The sequence below is a fragment of the Cyprinus carpio genome, chromosome B23 (genome assembly GCF_018340385.1).
Source record: "Cyprinus carpio isolate SPL01 chromosome B23, ASM1834038v1, whole genome shotgun sequence".
Taxonomy (NCBI): Eukaryota; Metazoa; Chordata; class Actinopteri; order Cypriniformes; family Cyprinidae; genus Cyprinus; species Cyprinus carpio.
In genome coordinates this window covers 17,471,765-17,493,254 of record NC_056619.1, presented here as the reverse complement: position 1 = coordinate 17,493,254, position 21,490 = coordinate 17,471,765, and the positions used below count along the sequence as shown (strand labels likewise).

Sequence of the window (21,490 nt, the reverse complement as noted above, 5' to 3'; positions counted from 1 at the left end):
CAGTTATTTTACTACATTTCTTTATCAAATCCAAACAACTGATGACCTGTTAGAGTGCATAACAATATATTAAGAATTATTAATATATTTTAAATACTTTATATTAAATGTGAAACAAGTTTTTTATTTTACTTCATTAAATGTTATATATATGTAAAATATTCAATCGTTTTTATTATACACACAGATGAAAGTTTCAGAAGTACTACTGATGTCTATTTAGAAATTGTTAAGTATCTGTCCTCAGTATTCTGAGAAAAGAGCAGACAGATGACACTATAAAGCACTGAAGATACCGTCAGTATCATCTGGATTTGACATTTGAACTCATTGTAGAATTGAAGAATATTGAGGTCAGGGTGACCCCAGCACTAGAGGCTCAAATATCTACTGCAGACATCATTTTCTCTTTCAATTTAGAAAGTGATATCTTCAGCTGTGTGTAAATCGGCTGGTAATGTGTCACATAGACAATAACAGGCATTTACACACACACATCAAATGCATTTCAGACAGTCATTACATGAACAAGTAAATTGCTCAGGTTGGCCTGTAGTGACATTTTTTTTCTGGCACACAACTTTGTATTTATCTCCCTTACATTCATACTTTTAACTTTTGAAGCTAAAAAGAGACATAGTTGTATCGTTACCTAACAATAAATTAACTTTTTTTCTCCCTCTACATTTTGATTTAAAAGTTCATTGAGATTTGAATGTGTGTGTGTGTTCGTCTTTGACAAATACTAAATTATAAATTGCATTCTTATGATGAATTATCTATCTATCTATCTATCTATCTATCTATCTATCTATCTATCTATCTATCTATCTATCTATCTATCTATCTATCCATCTATCCATCCATCCATCCATCCATCCATCAATCCATCAAAACATCTATCCATCTATCCATCCATCCATCCATCTATGTAGATAGTACAGTTCATTATCTAAAATTTGTCTTAGTTGCTAATGATTTAAAGAACATAAAATAATGACCCTTTTTTAATTTTGGACAATTTCATTGAAATGAAAATAGAGAAGTGATAGGAAATCAGGTTCAGTACATGTGCCAATAAATAGACCATAGCTCCAACACGTTTTCCCATTTTCACTGTTATGTCATGTATTCGTTGTTATATATATATTCGTGACGTCAACTAGTTTCACATTCAAAAGCAATGACGCACTGACGCAAGTAACTCAGTACTTATGCAAGACACAGTTTGCATAACTATGTATGCCTACATTTTAAGGACAAATAATTAAAGTAGACTGATGGTCTGCTGCATGTGTTTACATCTAAATATTTATTCTAATTTGCTTTTACATGTTTTCTGTTAAAGCTAGCTTGTCTTTGGCAGTGTCGACAAACACAAGTGCCATCAAGACAGGACAAATACGTGATGTACTTGAAGAACTGGAGTGTTCAAAATATGGTCTCAACATTATTTTTCCCTTTTTTCCCTTTCCACGTGCCTCAATTTGTTAAACAAAAGGGCAAACCAAATAAATATGTTAGTAATGCCTTGAATTTACCGGCAAATAATTATTAGACAAGTGTTTAGTTTAGAATAATGACCTCAAGCACACCCTCTCATCAACTGCAATTACTTATAATTCATTGACAAGAAAAATTACCACCACACAAACTGTCAATCAATTAATCTGGTGTATTAAGAGTCAAACAACAACAGCTTGTGAAAATGCCATTCAGATGAGCTTGTAACAAACAGCCTATACGTGATTTGTTCTTCAGGGAAAACGTTTATATGTAGCACTATTACATCATCCATAACGCATCTAGCTCTGTGATCAATTATATTTTTATTCATCAGTCCGTTTAACATTAATTTGATGTTTGACCACAGTAAATGAGACATCTTTTATCAAAAAAGCAACTCTCTTAACCATGCTTTATTCTTATTTTTTTAATGCTGAAAAACAACAAAGGTCCATAAAGAGCTTAATCGATCAATAAATAAATAAATAAATATCATCATCAATGTCTTTAACAAACAGACTGTGTCAGAGTAAGTCCACAGAGACCTTTCTTCAGACACTGGAGATGATATGTACAGCGGAGGTCTACACAGTTCATGTCAGGTATCAGGTAGGATCGCGGCATCGTTGCAGGACTGGCGCCGTTAACACGATGTGAAGGTCTTCCAGAAGAAGTTTTTGCAGGGGGCTTTGCGGTCACGCTGCGGCAGCTGTGATAACCGGTTGTAGACGGCCCGTTCTTCCAGACGGGACTCCAGGGGCTCCTCCACATCCAAGGAGACAGGCGCTATCTCCCCAGCCAGCACGCTGTTGTCTGCTCCATCCAGCAGCCCAGAAATCAGCTTCAGGATCAGCTCCTTGCGCTCTTTGCTCAGCTCCTGAAGAGAAAGCAACTGGACTTGAATTAGAATGCAAGATTTTAAAGGCTTCAGCTATTCATTATAATGATAATAATATGGCTGCTATACTAAAATGATCCCAGAATGGTCTCTTTCGGACGCTAAACATCAACATGTGTTTAAAATACAGACACCTGCTTGGTAAATCCATAAAAGCTACAACTGGAAGCACATTTACAGTCACTCACCCTACTTTGTGCCAGGTTCCTCTCCTCCACTGGAAGCACAGCTGCTGCTCTGACACTATACAGCACCAGCAAAAGAGACACTAAGCTGGACAAAAGCTGCATACTGACAAAACAGTTGAAGTTAAAGTGCGCAGAAAGGTCAGTAAGAGAAGTGAAGCAGGAACTTCGAAGTCCTTGTAGCTCCTGGTGCAGAGTAAAGCTAAAGAGATCTTGGTTTTTGAGAGCTTCAGGTGGCAGGGTCCTTATATACCTCTCGTTCCAGTCCCCTACTGACGCAGCAGTTGGAGGATGGAGGGGAGAGGGTGGGGGAGTGGGTGGCTTAGGAACTAACAAAAGCATTGAGTAGTTAACCCCCCAACAAACCAGACTTTGTGCCGGTGGGGAGGACTGCGCCACGACGCTCACGTCATAGCTCTAAAAATGGTCGTGATTTCAGTTAAAACGGATGCGAGGAGAAAAAACACAAATGATGACGAAGCTACCGATAACGTGATTCTGAAAAGTTCTGTGGGCCGCTCATTGTTTTTGCTAATTATGATTTACATTTCTGTAGAGCCAAATGACATACAGGCAGCAAATCATGTTTTAGGAAGTACGGCGGTCAGACGTACACTGTAATTATGCACCATTCTCACTCAGGGCTGCATTGTGCTATCAACACAAGGAAATCAAACTAACCAGTTTTGTTGTGTACAGTGGCAATCTGCTCTCATTCCAACGTGTAATTGAGCACAACTCCTCTTCCTTCTCCTTCAGATTGCCATCGAACCGTCTGGCACCTGGAACAGCTGAGAAAACTGTCTTTATGGAGAAAGACGATGCCATGGATCCATAGATGAAAAGAGGCTGAATAACAAGAATTAAGTCTATTATGAAAATGTAACTGCAGATTTTACCATGGAAGAATATCAAGTGAGACAAACAATAGCACAAAAGGCAAACGAGATTATGATTGAGGCAATACTACAGCAGCAAATCTAATAGAAAAAAGCTAATGAAATATAAAGATGAGTTTGTTTTCATGGAAAATGGTCTCTTGAGGTATAGATTTCTTTTCATTAGTCTGTAAACGCATTACATTTATATTTAGTCATTTAGCAGACGCTTTTATCCAAAGCGACTTACAAATGAAGACAATAGAAGCAATCAAACCTAACAAAAGAGCAACAATATGTAAGTGCAAATGACAAGTATCGGTTAGATTTTTTATTTTATTATATTTAATTTTTTTTGCACCCTCAGATTCCAGATTTTCAAATAGTTGTATCTCAGCCAAATATTCTAACAAACCATACATCAATGGAAAGCTTATTTATTCAGCTTTCAGATGATGTATATGTCTCACTTTCAAATAATTGACCCTTATGACTAGTTTTGTGGTCCAGGGTCACACATGTGACTGACAGGTTGCTAAAGGGATTATTGTCCCATCCTCTCACCAGTGCACACGTCATCAGAGAAAAGATGTTGTTGCAATGGGAGGGGATTTTAATATTTTTAATTTAAAGGCACATGAATTAAAAACTACAAAATAAGTTGTGCACAGATTAATCATTTATAATTAAAATCGCAATATTCCATAAAACTAAAATTTCAGTTTTAATTTCAAAAGTGTGCCTTTAGTGTTTTAAATACTCTTTTGTGCAGATAGCACTATATTAAAAGTGCTGTGCAGTGTGCATAAGTAGTCTATGTGCGTGTTTAATTAAGCCAGAATGAGAAATGGTAACCTACCAGACCAGTTGGGCAGTGAAAATAAAACATGTCTTGGTCAAGGGCTCCTGTCGTGTTCTCATTCCGGTCAGCTTCTCTGGCACCCACACACCTCTTTGGATATGCATACGCACACCCTGCCTGAGTTCACGTAGCTAGGAGCCCTAATACTCAAGCTTTAGCACATTTTTCACAGCAGACAGATACGGACAGACTTCAGGGCCCCGGGCTCTGTAGAGATTAACACAGCGCTGAGATGAGCTGCCCCCAGCCGAATCATGATAAAGTGCGTTTGAAGAATTCATGCCAATTGACCAGTGCCAAACACATCTAACGTTCACTTCCCAGCCGACTTCAAACATATGTGGCGTCAGAGTAAAATGCCAATCCACATTCTCCTGTTGTCTCAGCGGGAGTTTTGATGACTTCATATCAGGATTATTATAGTTAAAGAGATTTTGCTACTTGAAATAAAATAAACGTTAACTGAAACACACATATATGTATGCAGAGCTGGTTAGATTACTTACAAACTGTAATCTGTAACTGATTCCAAATTCCATTAAAAAAAATTGTAGTTAGTAACCTAATCCATTATATTACACATTTTAGGTAATATAATTAGACTACTTTTGGATTAGTTTTAGATTAGTTTTGACCTAACTTGTTTATCACATTGATTTAAGATAATCATGTACCATAGATACAAAAGTACACAGAGAAAGTAAATGGATTCCATTCATTATTAATAGCATGAAATGCATTAAAAATTGTATTATGTCAAGGTTTTCCAAACTTGGGTTTGTGCAGGAACTGCAGGGGTTTTGTGAGTTTAATGAAAAACTAATAATTAATTAAATTATAAATATGTAAAAATTAAAATCATTTTAAAATTACTATATATATATATATTATTATTAATATATATATTATATATATATAACATGACTAAAATCAATGTAGACAATAAAAAAATCTAATAAAAATGACAAAAACACAAGTCACTATAAATTTAACTAAAATAAATCTCTCTCTCTCTCTATATATATACACACATATATAAAACTAATTCAAAACTAAATAAAACTAATAGTATTCTCAATTATACTGACATGCTTTATGTACATTATTAATATATGGGAGACGCTAATACTCAGGCTAGTCCAATAAATAATAAAATAGTCTGCCAAAACATAGTGACAACAGAAAAACAGTTTTGTGGTGTTATCCTGTGCCTGTGTAATAATTAATAAACACTGTAATATAAAGTATGTCCACTTATCTAAAATATTTATAGTCGACATATAGGCGAATATAAAAGGTGAAGGCTCAAAACAATCGGAGCAACTATTTTGGTTTATAAACTGTTGATCTATAACTTAAGCAACATCGAAAGAGACAATTTTGCTACATTTACAATACAATAAACATATAAAGAGCACTGTTGATAGCAAATACTTACCTGCAAAGGGACTCCTAATACTCTTCGCAAACATACAGTACCCCATACATCATTGCAGTCAAATAATACCAGGATGTTTGCAGGTTGAATTTAGTAACAATGGCGCCATCTAGTGCATAGAACGGCACTTTACCATCAAAAATTTCATTATACGTAGTCAGATATTAAAGAAAATTAACAAATCGTGGTTACATAATTTTTTATTTCAAAACAATTTATTAAACTGGCAAAAAGAGATTTACATCAAAAACAAAAAATAAAAAAACAAAAAAAAAACCCTCCATACATACAAACAAAATCAACACAAAAAAATATTTCCTACTAAGCAACCATCAAAAAAACATCATCAAGCCATCAAATACACACACACACTGTTATTCCGTCGTAAAGTATACCTCCATGATTATATTCAATATTAAGACAATGTCTCAATGTTTGAGACTTCCAGTAATTCTAATGTTAAAAGACACCGCAAAATCGTTCCATCATACAGAGTCCATTGACCATAAGCATACGTTTGCAATACACTATAGCATATCACTCAAAAAGGCTGCATACCAAACACTATTTGCTCTACTACAAAAAAAAAAAAAAAAAAAAAAAAAAAAAAAAAAAAAAAAAAAAAAAAATCACATCATGTAGGCCTCATCAGACTTGTTCAGGAGAGCCAGAGCACACAAGTCACTCACAGAGAGCCCATATGCCACCTTAACAAGCGATGAAGGAAAACACAAACCATTTAAATGTTAGATAATCTTAACTACAGAAAATAGCTTCCAGTTTTGCTAGTTACGTTAAGCATCTTCTGTACTGACTTCAGAGTAGTAGTTTTAGAAATTATAGCAATTCTAAATAGGTTTAGGTTTGACAGTAGTGTACTGTTGATTAAGTGATCCATAATATGAAACCTTAATACAGCATGATAAGAAAATCTATTATAGTTACTGACCTCAAGTCTTCGAAAGGGTTTACAGAGAGGATATGCAGTTCATTTAAAATAGCTGCATGCTTATTTATTAACGGCAAATAAGACAGTTGTAGTGGAACGTTGCACACTTTTTTTTTATACTCAATACGAGTAAGAGAAAGACTGTGGAATCGGTCACAGAACATGCTGACACTGGACAGACAGACAGAATTTCCCCACAGAAGGTATTTGCACTTGTCCATTAGCAGTCCATTGATGGAGAGGGATGCGGTGTGGGAGCTACTGTAGCTGTGGTGAGGGTTTTGTTCTGCTTTCACAGAAGGCAGCGTGTTGACAAGATGGCACCCACGAAGCTATTTACGCTTCACTTAGTACCTGTGTAAACAGTGGGTAAACGGTTAATTTTCCTTAGAAATGCAAAGTAAAGAGCACAAATAGAAAACAATAGGCTGCGTCTCACCTTTCGGGCAAATTCTGGGAGGATGAATGCCGCACGGTGGATTTCAGGATTGTAATATTTGAGGTTCATGCTCTCGATCTCATCTCTTGGTAGTTCTCGTACTGGCTCACGGAAATTTGTTTTCTGCAATAAACAAAAAAAAATGTATTTACTGATGATAAAATTATCATTAATATTTTATATATATACTTTCGTTCAAAAGTTTGGAGTTGGTAAGATTTTTGAAAGATGTCTCATCAAGGCTGCATTTGTTTGATAAAAAAAATACAGTAATATTGAGAAATATTATTACAATGTAAAATAACTGTTTCTATTTCATATACTGTAAAAGGTCATTTATTCCTGTGAAGGCAAAACTGTATTTGAAGCAGCCATAACTCCAGTCTTTAGTGTCACATGACCCTACAGAAATCCTTTTGCTCAAGAAACATCATCATCAACCCTTTTGTTCTGCTTAATATTTTATGAAGAAACTGTGATACCTTTTTTCAGGATTATTTTTAGAATAGACAGTTGAAATAGTAATCTTTTGTAATATTATAAATGTCTTTACTGTGATCAATTTGGCATCCTTGCTGAATAAAAGTATTCATTTTTCAAAAACAATCTTGTTTAAAACTTTTGAACTGTAGTGTATAAACAACAACAACAACAACAACAACATGTATAAAAGCAAAAAAAGGAATTGTAAATCTATTCAAACAAAAGCAGCGTTATTAAATGCTAATAAGAAAAAGCATACCGGATTTTTACTGCAAAGCATGAAGCCGATTTGTCCACTTGGATATGTTGGAATGGTGCAGTATGCATAGTCTACTACAGGAAAGAGGGTCTTACAGAAGGTCTGCATTTCTTTGATTAGCTCCAAATGCAACCACTGACACTCTCCTATGAAATTACAAGCAAAAATGACTTGTCAAATGCACATCATTAATATTCTTCATTTTGGAGCTTTTTCGTAGATTTGCAGTTATGTCAACCTTGACAACAGAGAATTCCTCCCTCACAAAGTGCCGTTTTCATGAGCTGGTAGTAAGACTCTTTGAACAAGCTTTCAGCCGGACCTGTGACAGGGTGAAATGAGATCAGTCTGAAATGAACACCATGTTTTGTCTGGGAGTCAGTGGCTACATCATTATTTACCAATGCAAAGAAGAAACTTCAACGCCACACAATGGGCTGCATACCGACAGGGTCTGAGGAGTCTGTGATGATGACATCAAAGGCATCCTGATTCTTTTTCATAAATTCAAAGCCATCACCAACATGCAGAGTAAGTTTGGGGCTGAAGAAGCCTTTTGCCATTCCAGGGAGGTACTTCTTGGAAACATTTATTACATCCTGTGGGAAAACATAATCCATGAAATTAATCAGCATGTTAAAGCATGAAATAGTTTGAAGAAAATGGCAAAACCTTTAGATATGCTACAAAATTAATTTCCAGAGTGACTTTCTGATACCTTCATACATGTTTCGTACATCAAGTGTTAACTTGACAAGGCTTGACTGACACAAATGTTTAAAAAAAAAAGCATGAATGTTTAAATGCATGAATGAAAAACTGAAACAAAAAGGAGAAAAAGACACTGCAGCACAGAACCATCAGAGAAATATGAGTCTTAAGAAGGTCTTAAAAACAGAGGTAGATGGTAAACTATTCTCTACATCCTTTGAAGCAAGATTTATTAATGTTTAGAAGTCTCTTATACTCACAAAGGCTTATTTGATTAAATAAAAAAACAGAAATATTGTAAAATATTATTTGAATTAAACGTTTTCTATTTTAATATTTTAAAATGTAATTTATTACTGTGATCACTCCAGTCTTCAGTGTTACATGATCCTTTCATAAATCACATTACGTTTGGGGTCAGTAAGATTTTTTTAATGTTTGTGAAAAAAGAACAATGCTCACCGAGGCTGCATTTATCTGATCAAAAATACAGTAAAAACAATATTTTGAAATATTATTACTAATTAAAATAACTGTTCTGTTTGATATTATATTGAAAATATTTTAAAACCATTATATTCTAAATTTTATATAAATTATACTTAAATTTAAAAAAGCTGCATTTTCAGCAGCCATTACTCCAGTCTTCAGTGTCACATGATCTATCATAAATCATTTTTAACATGCTGATTTAGTGCTCGAGAAACTTTTCTTATTATCAATGTTGAAAACAGTTGTGCTTCTTAAAATGTTTGTGGAAACCGTGACACATTTTAGAATTCTTTGATGAATAGAAAGTTCATCAACATCTTATTTGAAATACAAATCTTTTTTAACATTATAAATGTTTTTACTGCCATTTTTGATCAATTTAATCCTTGTTGAATAAAAGTATTAACTTATTAACTATAACTAACCTTACCAACCAAAACCTTTTGAATAGAAGGATACATTCAGGTTTAACTGGATACAAACCTCATCAATTTCACACTGAACAACAGACTCCACCAGCGGATGCTTGACAACCTCCCTCAGGACACCACCGTCTCCTCCACCAATGATGAGAACCTGACGAAAGGAATGGGGAACAACAACTAAACACCCAAACAGCTTCAGTTCTTCCAAATCATATTTATATGATGGACAAAAATGAAACCACATACCTTCTTTGGGCAAGGGTGGCAGCAGAGAGGTAGATTGGCAATCATTTCTTGATAAGAAAATTCATCTCGTTCTGTGCATTGGATGACTCCATCCAAAACCAGCACATTTCCATAAGTTTTACTGCAAGAAGAGAAGCAATAATGATCATTTTCATACATTAAGCAATAAAATGTACAACAAACATGGGGGGGAAAAGCAAAGATCCATTTAAAGCATTCTTAAGGGTGGACTAAGCATTGCAACCATGCACATGTGATTTGAGATGGCAGCTGACAGCTCTGACCTCTCGTCACATATCCTATTGGGCAACACCCTATACGTGCAAATACTTCATTTTATTGATTTCCAGGGCATAGATAATACATTTCCCACTGTATGAATAGCTCCAGTTGCAATCTACTGTCTTGAGCCAGTGTGCTGATCACCAAAAAAGCACGAGCGAGTGTTTAAATGGCTGATAAAGCCTTGGACACGTTGTCAAATAAATGTTGTTTTCGCTTTCTAATACACCACACAATTATGGGTGCAAATATTAGAGAAATTATTTCTATTTTTTAATGTTTAGACAAGTCTGAATCGGTGCAGTGTAATGTTTTAAGTATAATACAAACGGCTAATACAAAATCAATGCGATCTCACAGTTCAGTGCCACGCAGGACCTACAGCAGGCGATGCAGTTAGCATTCTAGCCGCAGCCACCCACACATCAAGACACCCATAAGCAAACATGCTTTCTGAGTGGACACCTCAGAGAAAAGTGAGAAAATCACAGTACTCTCCATCAGTTGTGACAGATAGCTTCACTTACGCGCAGCCAGAAAAAACGGCAAGTTAGCGAACGTGCTAATTTGAGCCACTTTGCACCACGACTCACCTTTTAAAAACCATTACATCCTGGAACTTCGATTTTTTATTATACAACACCTCCTCTACTTGAAGACTCATCGCTTGACCAGGCCACAATGTGCATGTTTCGGTGAACCACCCGTCTTTAATGTTATCCATTGCCGGGGATTAAAAGGTAAGCGGCGGTGTGTTATAGTAGTCTGATCAAACCGGTCCACTGCAAGGCGTTACTGGAGATCTTCTTCAGCGCCGACTGACACGTTGGGCGTTCTCTGCACCGCAACCGAACCCAAGAAACAAGAGGCGACCAATGGGAGCTGGCTGGCGTCATCAACAGGAGCGAGGACGGGGCGTGGCTGTGCAAGCATGCATGGTTTTGTGCCGCTGATGATGAGCCCACGTGAAAATAGAGGTCTAATGTTAGCTTAATGGGTGTGGGCGAGTGGGAACGCCAGGTGTGCTCTGGTTTGTTTATATATTACCACTAGTTCATTTTTTTTGTTCCGTTTAACATTTAAAATGTTGTGGCATTTTCCATTAATAGGGTACAAAAAAACTGAAACTGTTACAAATAGAAGCTTCCAGCTATTTTACTTTTCTTTTTCAACAAATTTATTTTTCCGCTTAATGAAAAAACATACTAAGGTAATCATAATTTTGACATAAAAATTAACATTATGAGATTAAATGTCAAAATTATGACACTGATTTTGAAGTTTATATTGACATACTAAGTCATAAATACGAGATAAGTTTAAATTTACATAATCTACACGACACAAGTCAAATTTTGTCTTTTTTTTAAATCATGATTTTTTTTTCTTACGTGGAGGAAATAGAGTTCTATGGGGGGGAAGATGATGTTTGGAAAATGTTGATTATCATCCTCAGGAAACCAAACTAAGTTTTATTTTGAGATGGCTTATGTTTTATTCTCACAAAAGTATACCATGTCTGTGGAAAGTGCCTTGAGCACATCACACAAGCTCTTATTTTCCATTTGAATACAATTTACATAACACATTTTCTCATGAAGACAGAAAATGAAAACCAAAAAAAAAATTATAGTGATTATTCCACATTGTACTGAACGAACGAATCATCCACAAGGCACACTTGACAATAGGCAGCTTTTGATAAAGTGCAGACAAAACATTAGCCATACGTAAAATCACAGATCAAGACTGTCCAGCTGACTAAATGTGAAAATCTGTTCAATTGTATTTAATATTCACAGAACACAGAATATTAATACTTACACAATCATGCACACTATTTGAAATACAACAGTAGACATATTAGTAGCATTATTAATTTAAATTAAAAAAAGAAATCTATGTAAACATCAATGATTATAATCATGTTTTTAAAAGATACTACTGATCATTCTTTTAGCTGTCTACCATTAAATTCAGATCAACACAACCTAATCATTAGGATTGGCATCTGGGCATACTGGGAAAGGTCAAAGGTCAGCACCTTACTGATCTCCTTGCTGTGAATAAATGAAAAGATTCAATTTATATATACTGACTGGTCCTTCATGTATTTGGCCACCTGCAAAGTTAAAGTCAAATACATATTTCATATCAATGCCATTCAGTTCAGTTGTAAGCACACATGTACATTTGGAAGAGGCCTTCCTACAAGCTCACACGCACCATGCCTATTTTGGTGTTATCCAATTCAGCATCAATCTCATCCAGGACAAAGAAAGGTGCAGGCCTGTAGCTATAAGGGAACAGAGATGCATTTTTTTAAATTAGAGAACAAACATACAAATTTACTTTTAAAGTTTTTTTGCAGATCTTTGTTGCATCTGGAATAAAAGGATTTTCTCTTGAAAAGAGAGAGTGATTTCGGAGTTCAGAGTGTTTTTATTAACTTTTGAACTGCTGTTTCGTGACAGTGCTTTGTAGATCTCATCAATGTTGGTGGAAACAGACTCAAACAGGCATTGAAACAGTCAAACCGCTCCTTCTTGATACGCTCAAACGCCTGTTTGGCTTTCTTTGCTCTCTTCCGAGCAGCTTCAAACTCTGCAAAGCACATCAACATATGTATTTGTTAATAGAAATGTGTCCAGCTGAATTTCAAGAATACATAAGAAAAAAAAAAGTAGATATTGTGGCTATTGGTTAATATTTAGGTTAGTGGTTCTCAACCTAAGGGGCATCAGCTTACTTCCAAGTGGGCCGCAAGATGGTTTAAAATTAATTAAAAGTAATAAAAAGAAATAAAAATAAGCGGACATCATATTTCTTATATTAATTTGCACTTTGTCATGAGTCTAGCCTCTTTGGTTCTTCCCACTCATCACCAGAGGGCTCCCTGACCTGAGTATTGACTTTATCCCCCCTGACTCCATCTCCCATAATCCCCATTTCTGAGCATTTGATTGTTTCTGTTGCCTTGCCTGTGTATGACCCTGGATTGTTTACCTTTTTTGATGTTTTGCTGCCTGCCTGTTGTTTCTGCCTCATTTGCCTGGACCTTATTTGTGATTGTTTGCTGCCTGTTTTTCAACTACTACTCTGTTTTGGCTTGGCCACTGATATTGCTGTTTGTATTATTGCTGTTGATTTTAATAAAGACAAATGGATCCATCTCCGCTAAATCTTCAATACACTCCCTAAAAGATTCCAACGGTCTAGGAAAACATGCATGTATAAGGAAATGTGATTTCAAAACCTGGAAAAAGTCATGAAAATTAATAAAATCTTAAAAAGGTTAAAGTGTAGTAAAAATTGAGTAAAACCAAAGCAACCTGTAATCATAACCAAATCATAAAAAGTGAGAACATTGAAAAACCTAAATTATTTAAACGTATGACATCTTCAATTCCTCCAATGTTAGTTTCTCTTTCTTTTCCTTTAGTTTGACCACAGCTTTCTCGTCCCACTGCCGAGCCTTTGCTTTCAGGTCACTAGCTCCCCCAGAGATCACATCTGACTTTTGGAAGAGTTCCATCCAAGGCTACGGTCTGTAAAGGAACAAGACCGATTTTTTCAAATGATGACTTTTTTCTTACGTGGAGGAAATAGAGTTCTATGGGGGGAAAGATGATGTTTGAAAAATGTTGATTATCAACCTCAAGAAACCAAAACAAAGTTTTTTTTTTGAGATGGCTTATTTTTTATTCTCTATGGGGTATATTTTTTTGGAAAAAACACAAGTATACCATGTTTGTGGAAAGTGCCTTGAGCACATCACACAAGCTATAATGGCACAAAAAAAGAGAAAAGTTCCTTATTTAACAACTAAATAATCACACCAATAATTGTTTGGGAAAATGTATAGCCTAAAATAAATAAATAAGTACACAGGTAAACTATTATGCAATAATATATTGCGAGTACATATATTAAACAAACAAGATATTCATACCTCCACAGACAACTGCCTTGTTGAATTGGATTTGAAGATGACTTTGGTCATTTAATTTGACCAGTTTGGCTGGCTTAAACATGCTGGTCAAGGAGAAAACTGCTGGGAATTGCTGTAACACTTGTTGCACTGCTGCAGCTCGGGTAATGTGCCACCTCTCTGAATCCTTATATGTCTCTACAAGAGATGAAGCCACACACAATTATCTCAGTGATGACAAATGGGATTAAAATAACACTAATTAAAATGCATATAACAGAGGAAATAAAAGCAAACTATTTATTTTTATGAATAATAAACGTCTTCAAAACTTCACCGCAAGGCCCATTTACACCATGCATCCGAAAATTAATCGAAACATCCACAGAAAAAAGTTATATACTGTAAAGTATGACAACAAATTCAAACTTCAATATAAGATAATAAAGCCAAGCACCCATTAAGTACTTAGCAGATAAATGCTTAGCGTAATATATACGATAATTATTAAACATATGATAGCAAAAACATTACAGACTACTCACCACAAAAGCTTTTTGTGGACATCTTACCAGCATCCGTTGCAAGCTTAAATTGAAAATGTGTCTACACACAGCAACTCACCACTGAGCCGGGGTAAAGCCGTTTAATGCTCTCCATAATTTCTGCTGCTGACGGCTGTTCTCCTGCCTGTCAATGCGAGCGTCTCCAAGTTGCTCCATCACCTGTGACCAGAATCATCTCAGCAGTGAAAACACATCTTGGTCAAATGATGCACCTAGTACGAGTAAATGTGTTCATTTTTGTACTTGGTTTAACTCCATTTTTAATATATAAACATAAAATATTTTTCTTAAATATATACAAGCATGCGTTTGTATTTGTATATGCATAATAAATATACACAGTATACACACACATATTATGTAAACAAAACATTTATTTTGCATGTGATTAATCGTGATTAATCGTTTGACAGCACTAATTATGAAATATTACAATTTAAAATAACTTTTCCACTTCGATTTGATTAAATATTTAAAATGTAATCAATTCCTGTGATGGCAAAGCTGATTTTTCAGCAACCATTACTCCAGTCTTCAGTGTCACATGATCCTTCAGAAATCATTCTAATATGCTGATTTGCTGCTCAAGAAACATTTCTTATTAATGCTGAAAACTGCTTAATATTTTCAGACAATTGAGTGCATCCCTGCTGAAAAAAAAGGTTTTCCTTTCAAAACAATCATATGTATCTAATATTAATTATTGCATATGTTGTTTCCCACATATTGTACACATACATATAGGCATATATCAACAAAGAAAATCTCTTTTTAGACCTGAAACTATCAGTTTTATAATGTTCTTTGAAACACCTGCTGGTTGCAATATAGTCCTCCAGCTTTTCAATGCACTTTTGGTTTTCCTCAATCTCAAGAATCTTCTGTTTTATTTTGGCCTGTAATCAAAAAGGGATATAAGTCAGTGTTTTACAAAAGGACAAACGAAAAGAGTTTACAATAATTTTTCAGTCTAAGTAGCTGACTGCTTACTGGTCTCCTCCTTTAGCCTGTGATACTGCTTCACCTGATATAAGAATAGTGTACAATGAAACACTGAAATTTATGGACATGCTTGCATTTTTTTATTCAGGTTCGACTGACCTGGTTCTCCTCCAGTGTCAAATCTCAGCCTTGACTCTTCCACCCATTCCTCAAACTCCTGCCTCGCCAGTATTCTCCTTGGCCTTGATACACTGTGGCCATTTCTCATTCAGCTCAGCATCTTTCTCTCTAATAATAACAGTAATAATAATACGTTTTATTTATATAGCGCCTTTCAAACACCCAAGGACACTTTACATAAGGTAAATAACATAGTATACAACATATAAACAACTTGTATAATATACAAGATAAGTTACAAAAGCATAGAACATTAAATTAAGGCAAGCAATTAATTAGGAAACATTGTGAATAGGTGAGTTCTGAAAGCAGTTTTAAAGTTCTGGAGTGAAGAGATAAGACGGAGGTCTTTGTGGTAGTTTATTCCTTTAGGCGAGGTTAGATTAAGGTGACCAGATTTCTGAAATGAAAACTCGGGACATTTCCTAGTTCAGTGGTCAAAATATCACTGGGACTTTTAAATAGTAACTATTACAAATATACTTCCTCGTAAAAAAAAAACACCATCACAAAAAAATAACTAAAATTAATTTAACAAACAATATCACTAAACATGATTTACAATTAATTTAACACAAGGCTCATTTAAACACGTTTTGGAAATTTGTAACATTTAATTGAAAAAAAAGCTGTCATCCTTACCAAAACATGAATTGTATTTAAATTCTCGTCACTGATATTTGCACTCAGCCATTTTGTGCATTCAGCCAGTATACTACAGCTAACAAATGCCAGAAATTGACCTGGTTAAAGTTATAACTGATGCTGAAATGTGTGTGCTTGATGCATGAAAACAAACCTCATTGGTTCTTGCACATCATAAGCACTTTTGATTTCGGTTTACAATATTTAATGTGCATGAGATAAAATAAAAATGCAAAGATTAATGCAAAATTAATAAGCACTTCTTAAGTTGAAATAAAACTGTAAGGAGTAAAAAGTACAGTTTTTTCTTCAGAAATTTAATCAAGTAAAAGTACAAGCAATCAGTTTACATTTGACATGAATAAAGTACAAATATCCCCAATATAATACCTAAGTACAGTATTTTTACACCCCTGCAAATAGCAAACATCTCAAAACAGGCTGGTATTATAACAAAATTATGGCTTTACAAAAACACATTAAAATAAAACAATAAATATGATAACATATTATAAATAAAACAACCAATGTTATTTTCTACCTGTATTTAACATTTTCATAACTGTGTGCACATACCTACAACCTTTCAAATTTTGTTTGTAAAAATATGCTTCTGGAAATGGATATTTGGCATTTTAGGCTCATATTGACTACAAAGTATGTGCTTTGTTCAAATGTAGTTGTGCAAGTGTAATTGATTAGTTTATTTTTTTACGTCATTCATATCAGAGACTTAGAGTTGTGATAGCAAAGTTTCAGGAATGTTTAATAGGCCTATTGTGTGCAAAACAATCCCGCTACCAACAAGGTCACCCTAGGTTAGATTAGTAGTTTTTAGTAAACTGTGACCATGAGTTATAGTTAGCTTATAACAATAATATTACAAGTTTTCAGTAGAGTCTAATGGCAGGTTATTATAGTTGACAAAAATGAAAACTAAAACCGTGAAAGAAACATTTTCATTACTTGAAATACAAAAATGTTACATGAAATAAAATATAAAAAACTTATATTATTTCAGCAAGCATTTCTAATTTTCATAGTAACGTTTTAGTTTATAGAGACCAATTCTCACATAATTTTGCATGAATAATATATGTATCAAACATATCCGATAACGTACTGCTGACGCCGCGTCACAGAGCAAACTGGTTACCATGGCAACGCCAAACAACGCTTCAAACACAAGAGGAGAGCTGACACACTGCCGTTCGTCGAAACCCACCTGATATTCACCAGTAAGGTTTTGATGTTTTATCTTCTTCTGTGCGTAATTAAAAATTCTAGGCATTTTTATTATTAATAGCTGCGCAAAAAAAAAAAAAAAAATTAAATAAATAAATCGATATGATTCTCAGTGGCGGCGAGGGAGAGGTAACGTAACGTTAGCTGATATCCTGGAAGTTTGCTGATATGAAACTGTGCTTTGACAGAACATGTACAAGGTTGATTTACCCGTGGATGAGTCTGCGCTGCGGGCGGTGGAGCGGCGTCGGGCCGCGGAGGCTGAGCGCAAGAACCGAATCTTCAACAGCAGAAGCCGAGTGATCGGCGTTGACCTGCGCGCGCTTCACAAACAGCGGGAGGAGAAACAAGAACGACTGGAGATGGACAAACAGCGAGACATGGCTCATGGTAAGACACACCACCTCTGCACTACTTCTGTGCTGCAAAACAAGCTACAGCGCTGAAAGTGTATGTATCAAACAATTATTTTGTAAGCTATATATCGCATGTATTTTGGGTGTTTCTCTTGCTTCAATTTTTTCAATAATGGATCAACAAAAACATTGGTCTATGATATGCAGAAATGATGTCCTTTGTTGTTCAGATCTGTTGCGCTTGTCCCTGGATGAAATGGCAATGCAACAGAAAAAAGGGGAAGAGGAGCTGCGAAGAGAGTTGGCTCAGGACTTGGTACAATATAGAGCGATACATCAACGAGCTGAAGACAGTCGTGATGCAGATGTCAATTACGGCCGACAGGCGGCGCCAGACGCCAGCATTTCTGTCTCGGGCTCTGCATTGGGACCCGCCAGTATGCAAGTATTTTTGGTAAGCATAGCATGTACAGTAAGTGTTTGTTGGGACACAGCAACAGTTAAAGTCTCTAAAAAAATGACATGGACTATCCCTTTAAGTCATTAGTAATATTTATATAGCTTGTCAGAAATATAGCTTGTCACATTGCAGGATTCCACTGTTCATATTCAATGAATATGTTTATTCGCACTTGGTCAGGGAGAAGGAATGAATGAAAATGAAAAGAAGAAAGCTCAGATGGAAATAAACAACAAAAAAAAGACAGACAGAAAAAAAGGAGAAGAAAAAAAAAGGAAAAGAAGAGAACAAAAAAACAGAGGTAAACAGATGACATTATATTCCATGTAGCTCTGTAATGTTAAAATAGAAGGAACGATAATGTATTTCACTGTGTATTTCATCTGTGTTTGTGTGTGCAGAGCTGCTAACTGGCAGGGAGTTGGTGGATAAAGACCTCAGGGCAGTGCAGCTGAAGGCCCTGGAGGAGAAGTGTAAAAGAGCAGCCCACATTGCACTCAGTCAGTACAATCAAGCTCAGGTATTATCTCACCACTTAACTAATGAAGGCAATCATTTGTGTTTATTTTTAGTAGGTTATTAAATATTAAATAAATATTGCTCACCCAATAATGAACACAAGGTCATTTTCTCACCCTCAAGATGTTCAAAACAACTTTCATGGAACATGGAAAGGAGATTTATTGAAGAATATTCACACTGCTATTTTCTATACTACAAAACCATTCACTGTATAAAGTGGCAACCTGCAATTGTCACCCCAAAGAGCTATTTTTATTCAATATGAGGTTAATATGCACCAACACGGGTTTGAAATGACATGACCATAGATCTTTGAGATTAAAGTTCAAGGTAACATCTGACCTCCCTTTGCAGGCTGAAGAGAGGATGGAGAGGGAACAACAAGAGAGACTGAGGAGAGAGGGAGAGGAGCTGGCAGAGGTGCGGTACATGGTGACCTCTGACCTCCTGACAGAGCGACCAGAGGCTGCCAAGAGAAAAACCGAATCCTCAGCAGAGGGTCCACGAGTCCTGACCGATCGCTGGAAGGGCATGACCCCACAGCAGATCAGTGAAATCCAAAGAAAGAGAGAAGAACAGTGTTTGGAGAAAGAGGTTAAGATCCTGCAATGGCATGCCATTTGGGCAAGCATTTATAGTCATCATAAAAGTAATACTCTTTTATCCCTTTCCAATTTCACCAGAGACTGAGAGAGATGGAGAGACAGAGAGATGTGGCCTGGGATTACCATCTGACAGAGCAGGCCAGACAGCAGGAGAGAGAGAAGAATAGAGACAAGGAGCTGAATAGAGAGAGGAGAATTCAGCTCGATAAATACAATCAACAGCTGGCACGAGAGCATCAAGCTCAGTAAGTGACACACTCATATTTCACTGTTGTTAAAAACACAGCAGACAACTAAAAAATAAACAAAACAACTAAAAAAAAAAAATAATAAATAAAAAAAAATCACCAAAAAAATTCACTTTACAATTAAAATTCATTTTTTCTTTACATTTTAAATAATCTTCACTTACCTTTAAAGGGATACTCTATCCCAAAATCAAAATTTTGTTATTAATCACTTACCAAGCTACTGTGGTTGGTAATGCAAGCTAACCAATAGCTAATATTATAATGGTAATAATATCCCAAAATCAAAATTTTGTTATTAATCACTTACCCCCATGTCGTTCTTTGTTTAAAGGGATACTCTATCCCAAAATCAAAATTTTGTTATTAATCACTTACCCCCATGTCGTTCCAAACCCGTAAAAGCTTCGTTCGTCTTCGGAACACAATTTAAGATATTTTGGATGAAAACAGGGAGGCCTGTGACTGTCCCATAGACTGCCAAGTAAATAACAGTGTCAAGGTCCATAAAAGGTATGAAAGTCGTCGTCAGAATACTCCTCCTGCCATCAGACGTGTAATCTGGGTTATATGAAGTGACAGCAACACTTTTTGTAAGCGAAGAAAATAAAAATAACGACTTTATTCAACAATTCCTTTGTCAACAGTCTCCTCTGTGTCTCTCCATATCACTGTATGCTGTGTGTGCTCTTCTGTGTCATCTGCGCCACATAGATGCGCTGTTTCTACGTGTATTTAGCTTTGATTTGAAAGAAAACAGCGCATCCTTGTGGCGCGGATGATAGAGAAGAGCATACGCAGTATACAGTGATGTAGAGAGACACAGAGGAGACTTACAAAAAGTGTTGCCGTCGCTTCATATAAGCCAGATTGCTCGTCTGGGTGGAGTATCCCTTTAATATATTCTATTTGACCTGGATATACACTATCGTTTAAAAGTTTGCAGTCAGTATTTATTTCATTTATATTTTTTGGAAGAAATAACTACTTTTATTCAGCAAGGATGCAGCATTAAATTAATCAAAATTGGCAGTATAAACCACAAACCTATTCCACAGACATTAAATAGCACAACTTTTTTTAATAGTGATAATAATAAGAAATGTTTCTGCAGCAAATCAGCATATTAAAATGATTTCTGAAAATTTATGCAACACTGAAGACTGGAGTAATGGTGGCTGAAATTTCATCACAGGCTTTGCCATCACAGGAATTAATTCAATTTAAATATAATTATGTTTAAATATAATATTAAACAGGAAACAGTTATTTTTAATATTTAACACTGTTGTTGTTTTTATTGCATTTTTGATCAAATAAATGCAGCCCTGATGAGAATAAGAAAATCTTGCCGACCCCTACCTTTTGAATATTAGTGTATGTTACATTACAGAAGTGAAATACATTTCTAAAATTCTGTGTATGCTAATAGCTACTAGTAATAATAATAATGTGGCTAGTAGCTATTAGCAAATAAATTCTTGGATATCTAGAAACACAGTGTTTTCTGTTTTTCAGCCAACACTACCTGGACAAGCAGCTGTATACAAACCGTCCCACAGTTCACTACTTCACCCAGTTCAACACAAGCTCTCGATAAAGCACCATCCCATTCCATCCTCTCATCTGATCATTCTCCTGCACGACAAATAAAGTGCTACTGGATTTCAAAGCACTGTGTACGTTTGACATTCATCAATTGGACTTTTATAGGTATCATTGCTGACAGTTGCCATT

The 21,490-nt window shown here is 35.5% G+C and overlaps 3 protein-coding genes and 2 long non-coding RNA genes across 6 annotated transcripts; 1 reads left to right on the top strand and 4 right to left on the bottom strand.

Annotated features, from left to right (window-relative positions):
* Positions 1-1,602: 1,602 nt before the first annotated feature.
* LOC109048158 (somatostatin-1B) lies at positions 1,603-4,730 on the bottom strand. 2 transcript variants are annotated; one of them, XM_042751050.1, is made up of 3 exons: positions 4,327-4,730; positions 2,593-3,438; positions 1,603-2,383 (listed from the first exon to the last, which is right to left on the bottom strand). In XM_042751050.1, exons 2-3 carry the CDS (start codon positions 2,929-2,931, stop codon positions 2,150-2,152), a joined length of 573 nt encoding a protein of 190 aa, XP_042606984.1. In that variant the 5' UTR covers positions 2,932-3,438; positions 4,327-4,730; the 3' UTR covers positions 1,603-2,149. The 2 variants fall into 2 exon arrangements, with proteins under 2 accessions (XP_042606984.1, XP_018921390.2); XM_019065845.2 differs by lacking the exon at positions 4,327-4,730 and having other exon boundaries at positions 2,593-3,650.
* Positions 4,731-6,122: 1,392 nt separating this feature from the next.
* On the bottom strand, positions 6,123-10,889 carry LOC109048436 (spermidine synthase-like). The gene is made up of 8 exons (XM_042750788.1): positions 10,647-10,889; positions 9,772-9,892; positions 9,584-9,676; positions 8,343-8,496; positions 8,136-8,219; positions 7,898-8,043; positions 7,156-7,278; positions 6,123-7,070 (listed from the first exon to the last, which is right to left on the bottom strand). The coding sequence occupies exons 1-8, from the start codon at positions 10,775-10,777 to the stop codon at positions 7,053-7,055; spliced, it is 870 nt and encodes a 289-aa protein (XP_042606722.1). The 5' UTR covers positions 10,778-10,889; the 3' UTR covers positions 6,123-7,052.
* A 1,455-nt stretch (positions 10,890-12,344) lies between these two features.
* Positions 12,345-14,836, bottom strand: LOC122141959. The gene is made up of 3 exons (XR_006158238.1): positions 14,609-14,836; positions 14,006-14,182; positions 12,345-13,601 (listed from the first exon to the last, which is right to left on the bottom strand). It is a non-coding gene; the product is annotated as an uncharacterized LOC122141959 (long non-coding RNA).
* Positions 14,837-15,188: 352 nt separating this feature from the next.
* LOC122141989 lies at positions 15,189-17,910 on the bottom strand. The gene is made up of 3 exons (XR_006158263.1): positions 17,773-17,910; positions 15,541-15,780; positions 15,189-15,446 (listed from the first exon to the last, which is right to left on the bottom strand). It is a non-coding gene; the product is annotated as an uncharacterized LOC122141989 (long non-coding RNA).
* On the top strand, positions 17,369-21,425 carry LOC109048156 (RIB43A-like with coiled-coils protein 1). The gene is made up of 8 exons (XM_019065844.2): positions 17,369-17,555; positions 17,751-17,952; positions 18,149-18,372; positions 18,559-18,679; positions 18,780-18,898; positions 19,255-19,494; positions 19,584-19,750; positions 21,272-21,425. Exons 2-8 carry the CDS (start codon positions 17,754-17,756, stop codon positions 21,351-21,353), a joined length of 1,152 nt encoding a protein of 383 aa, XP_018921389.2. The 5' UTR covers positions 17,369-17,555; positions 17,751-17,753; the 3' UTR covers positions 21,354-21,425.
* Positions 21,426-21,490: the final 65 nt, after the last annotated feature.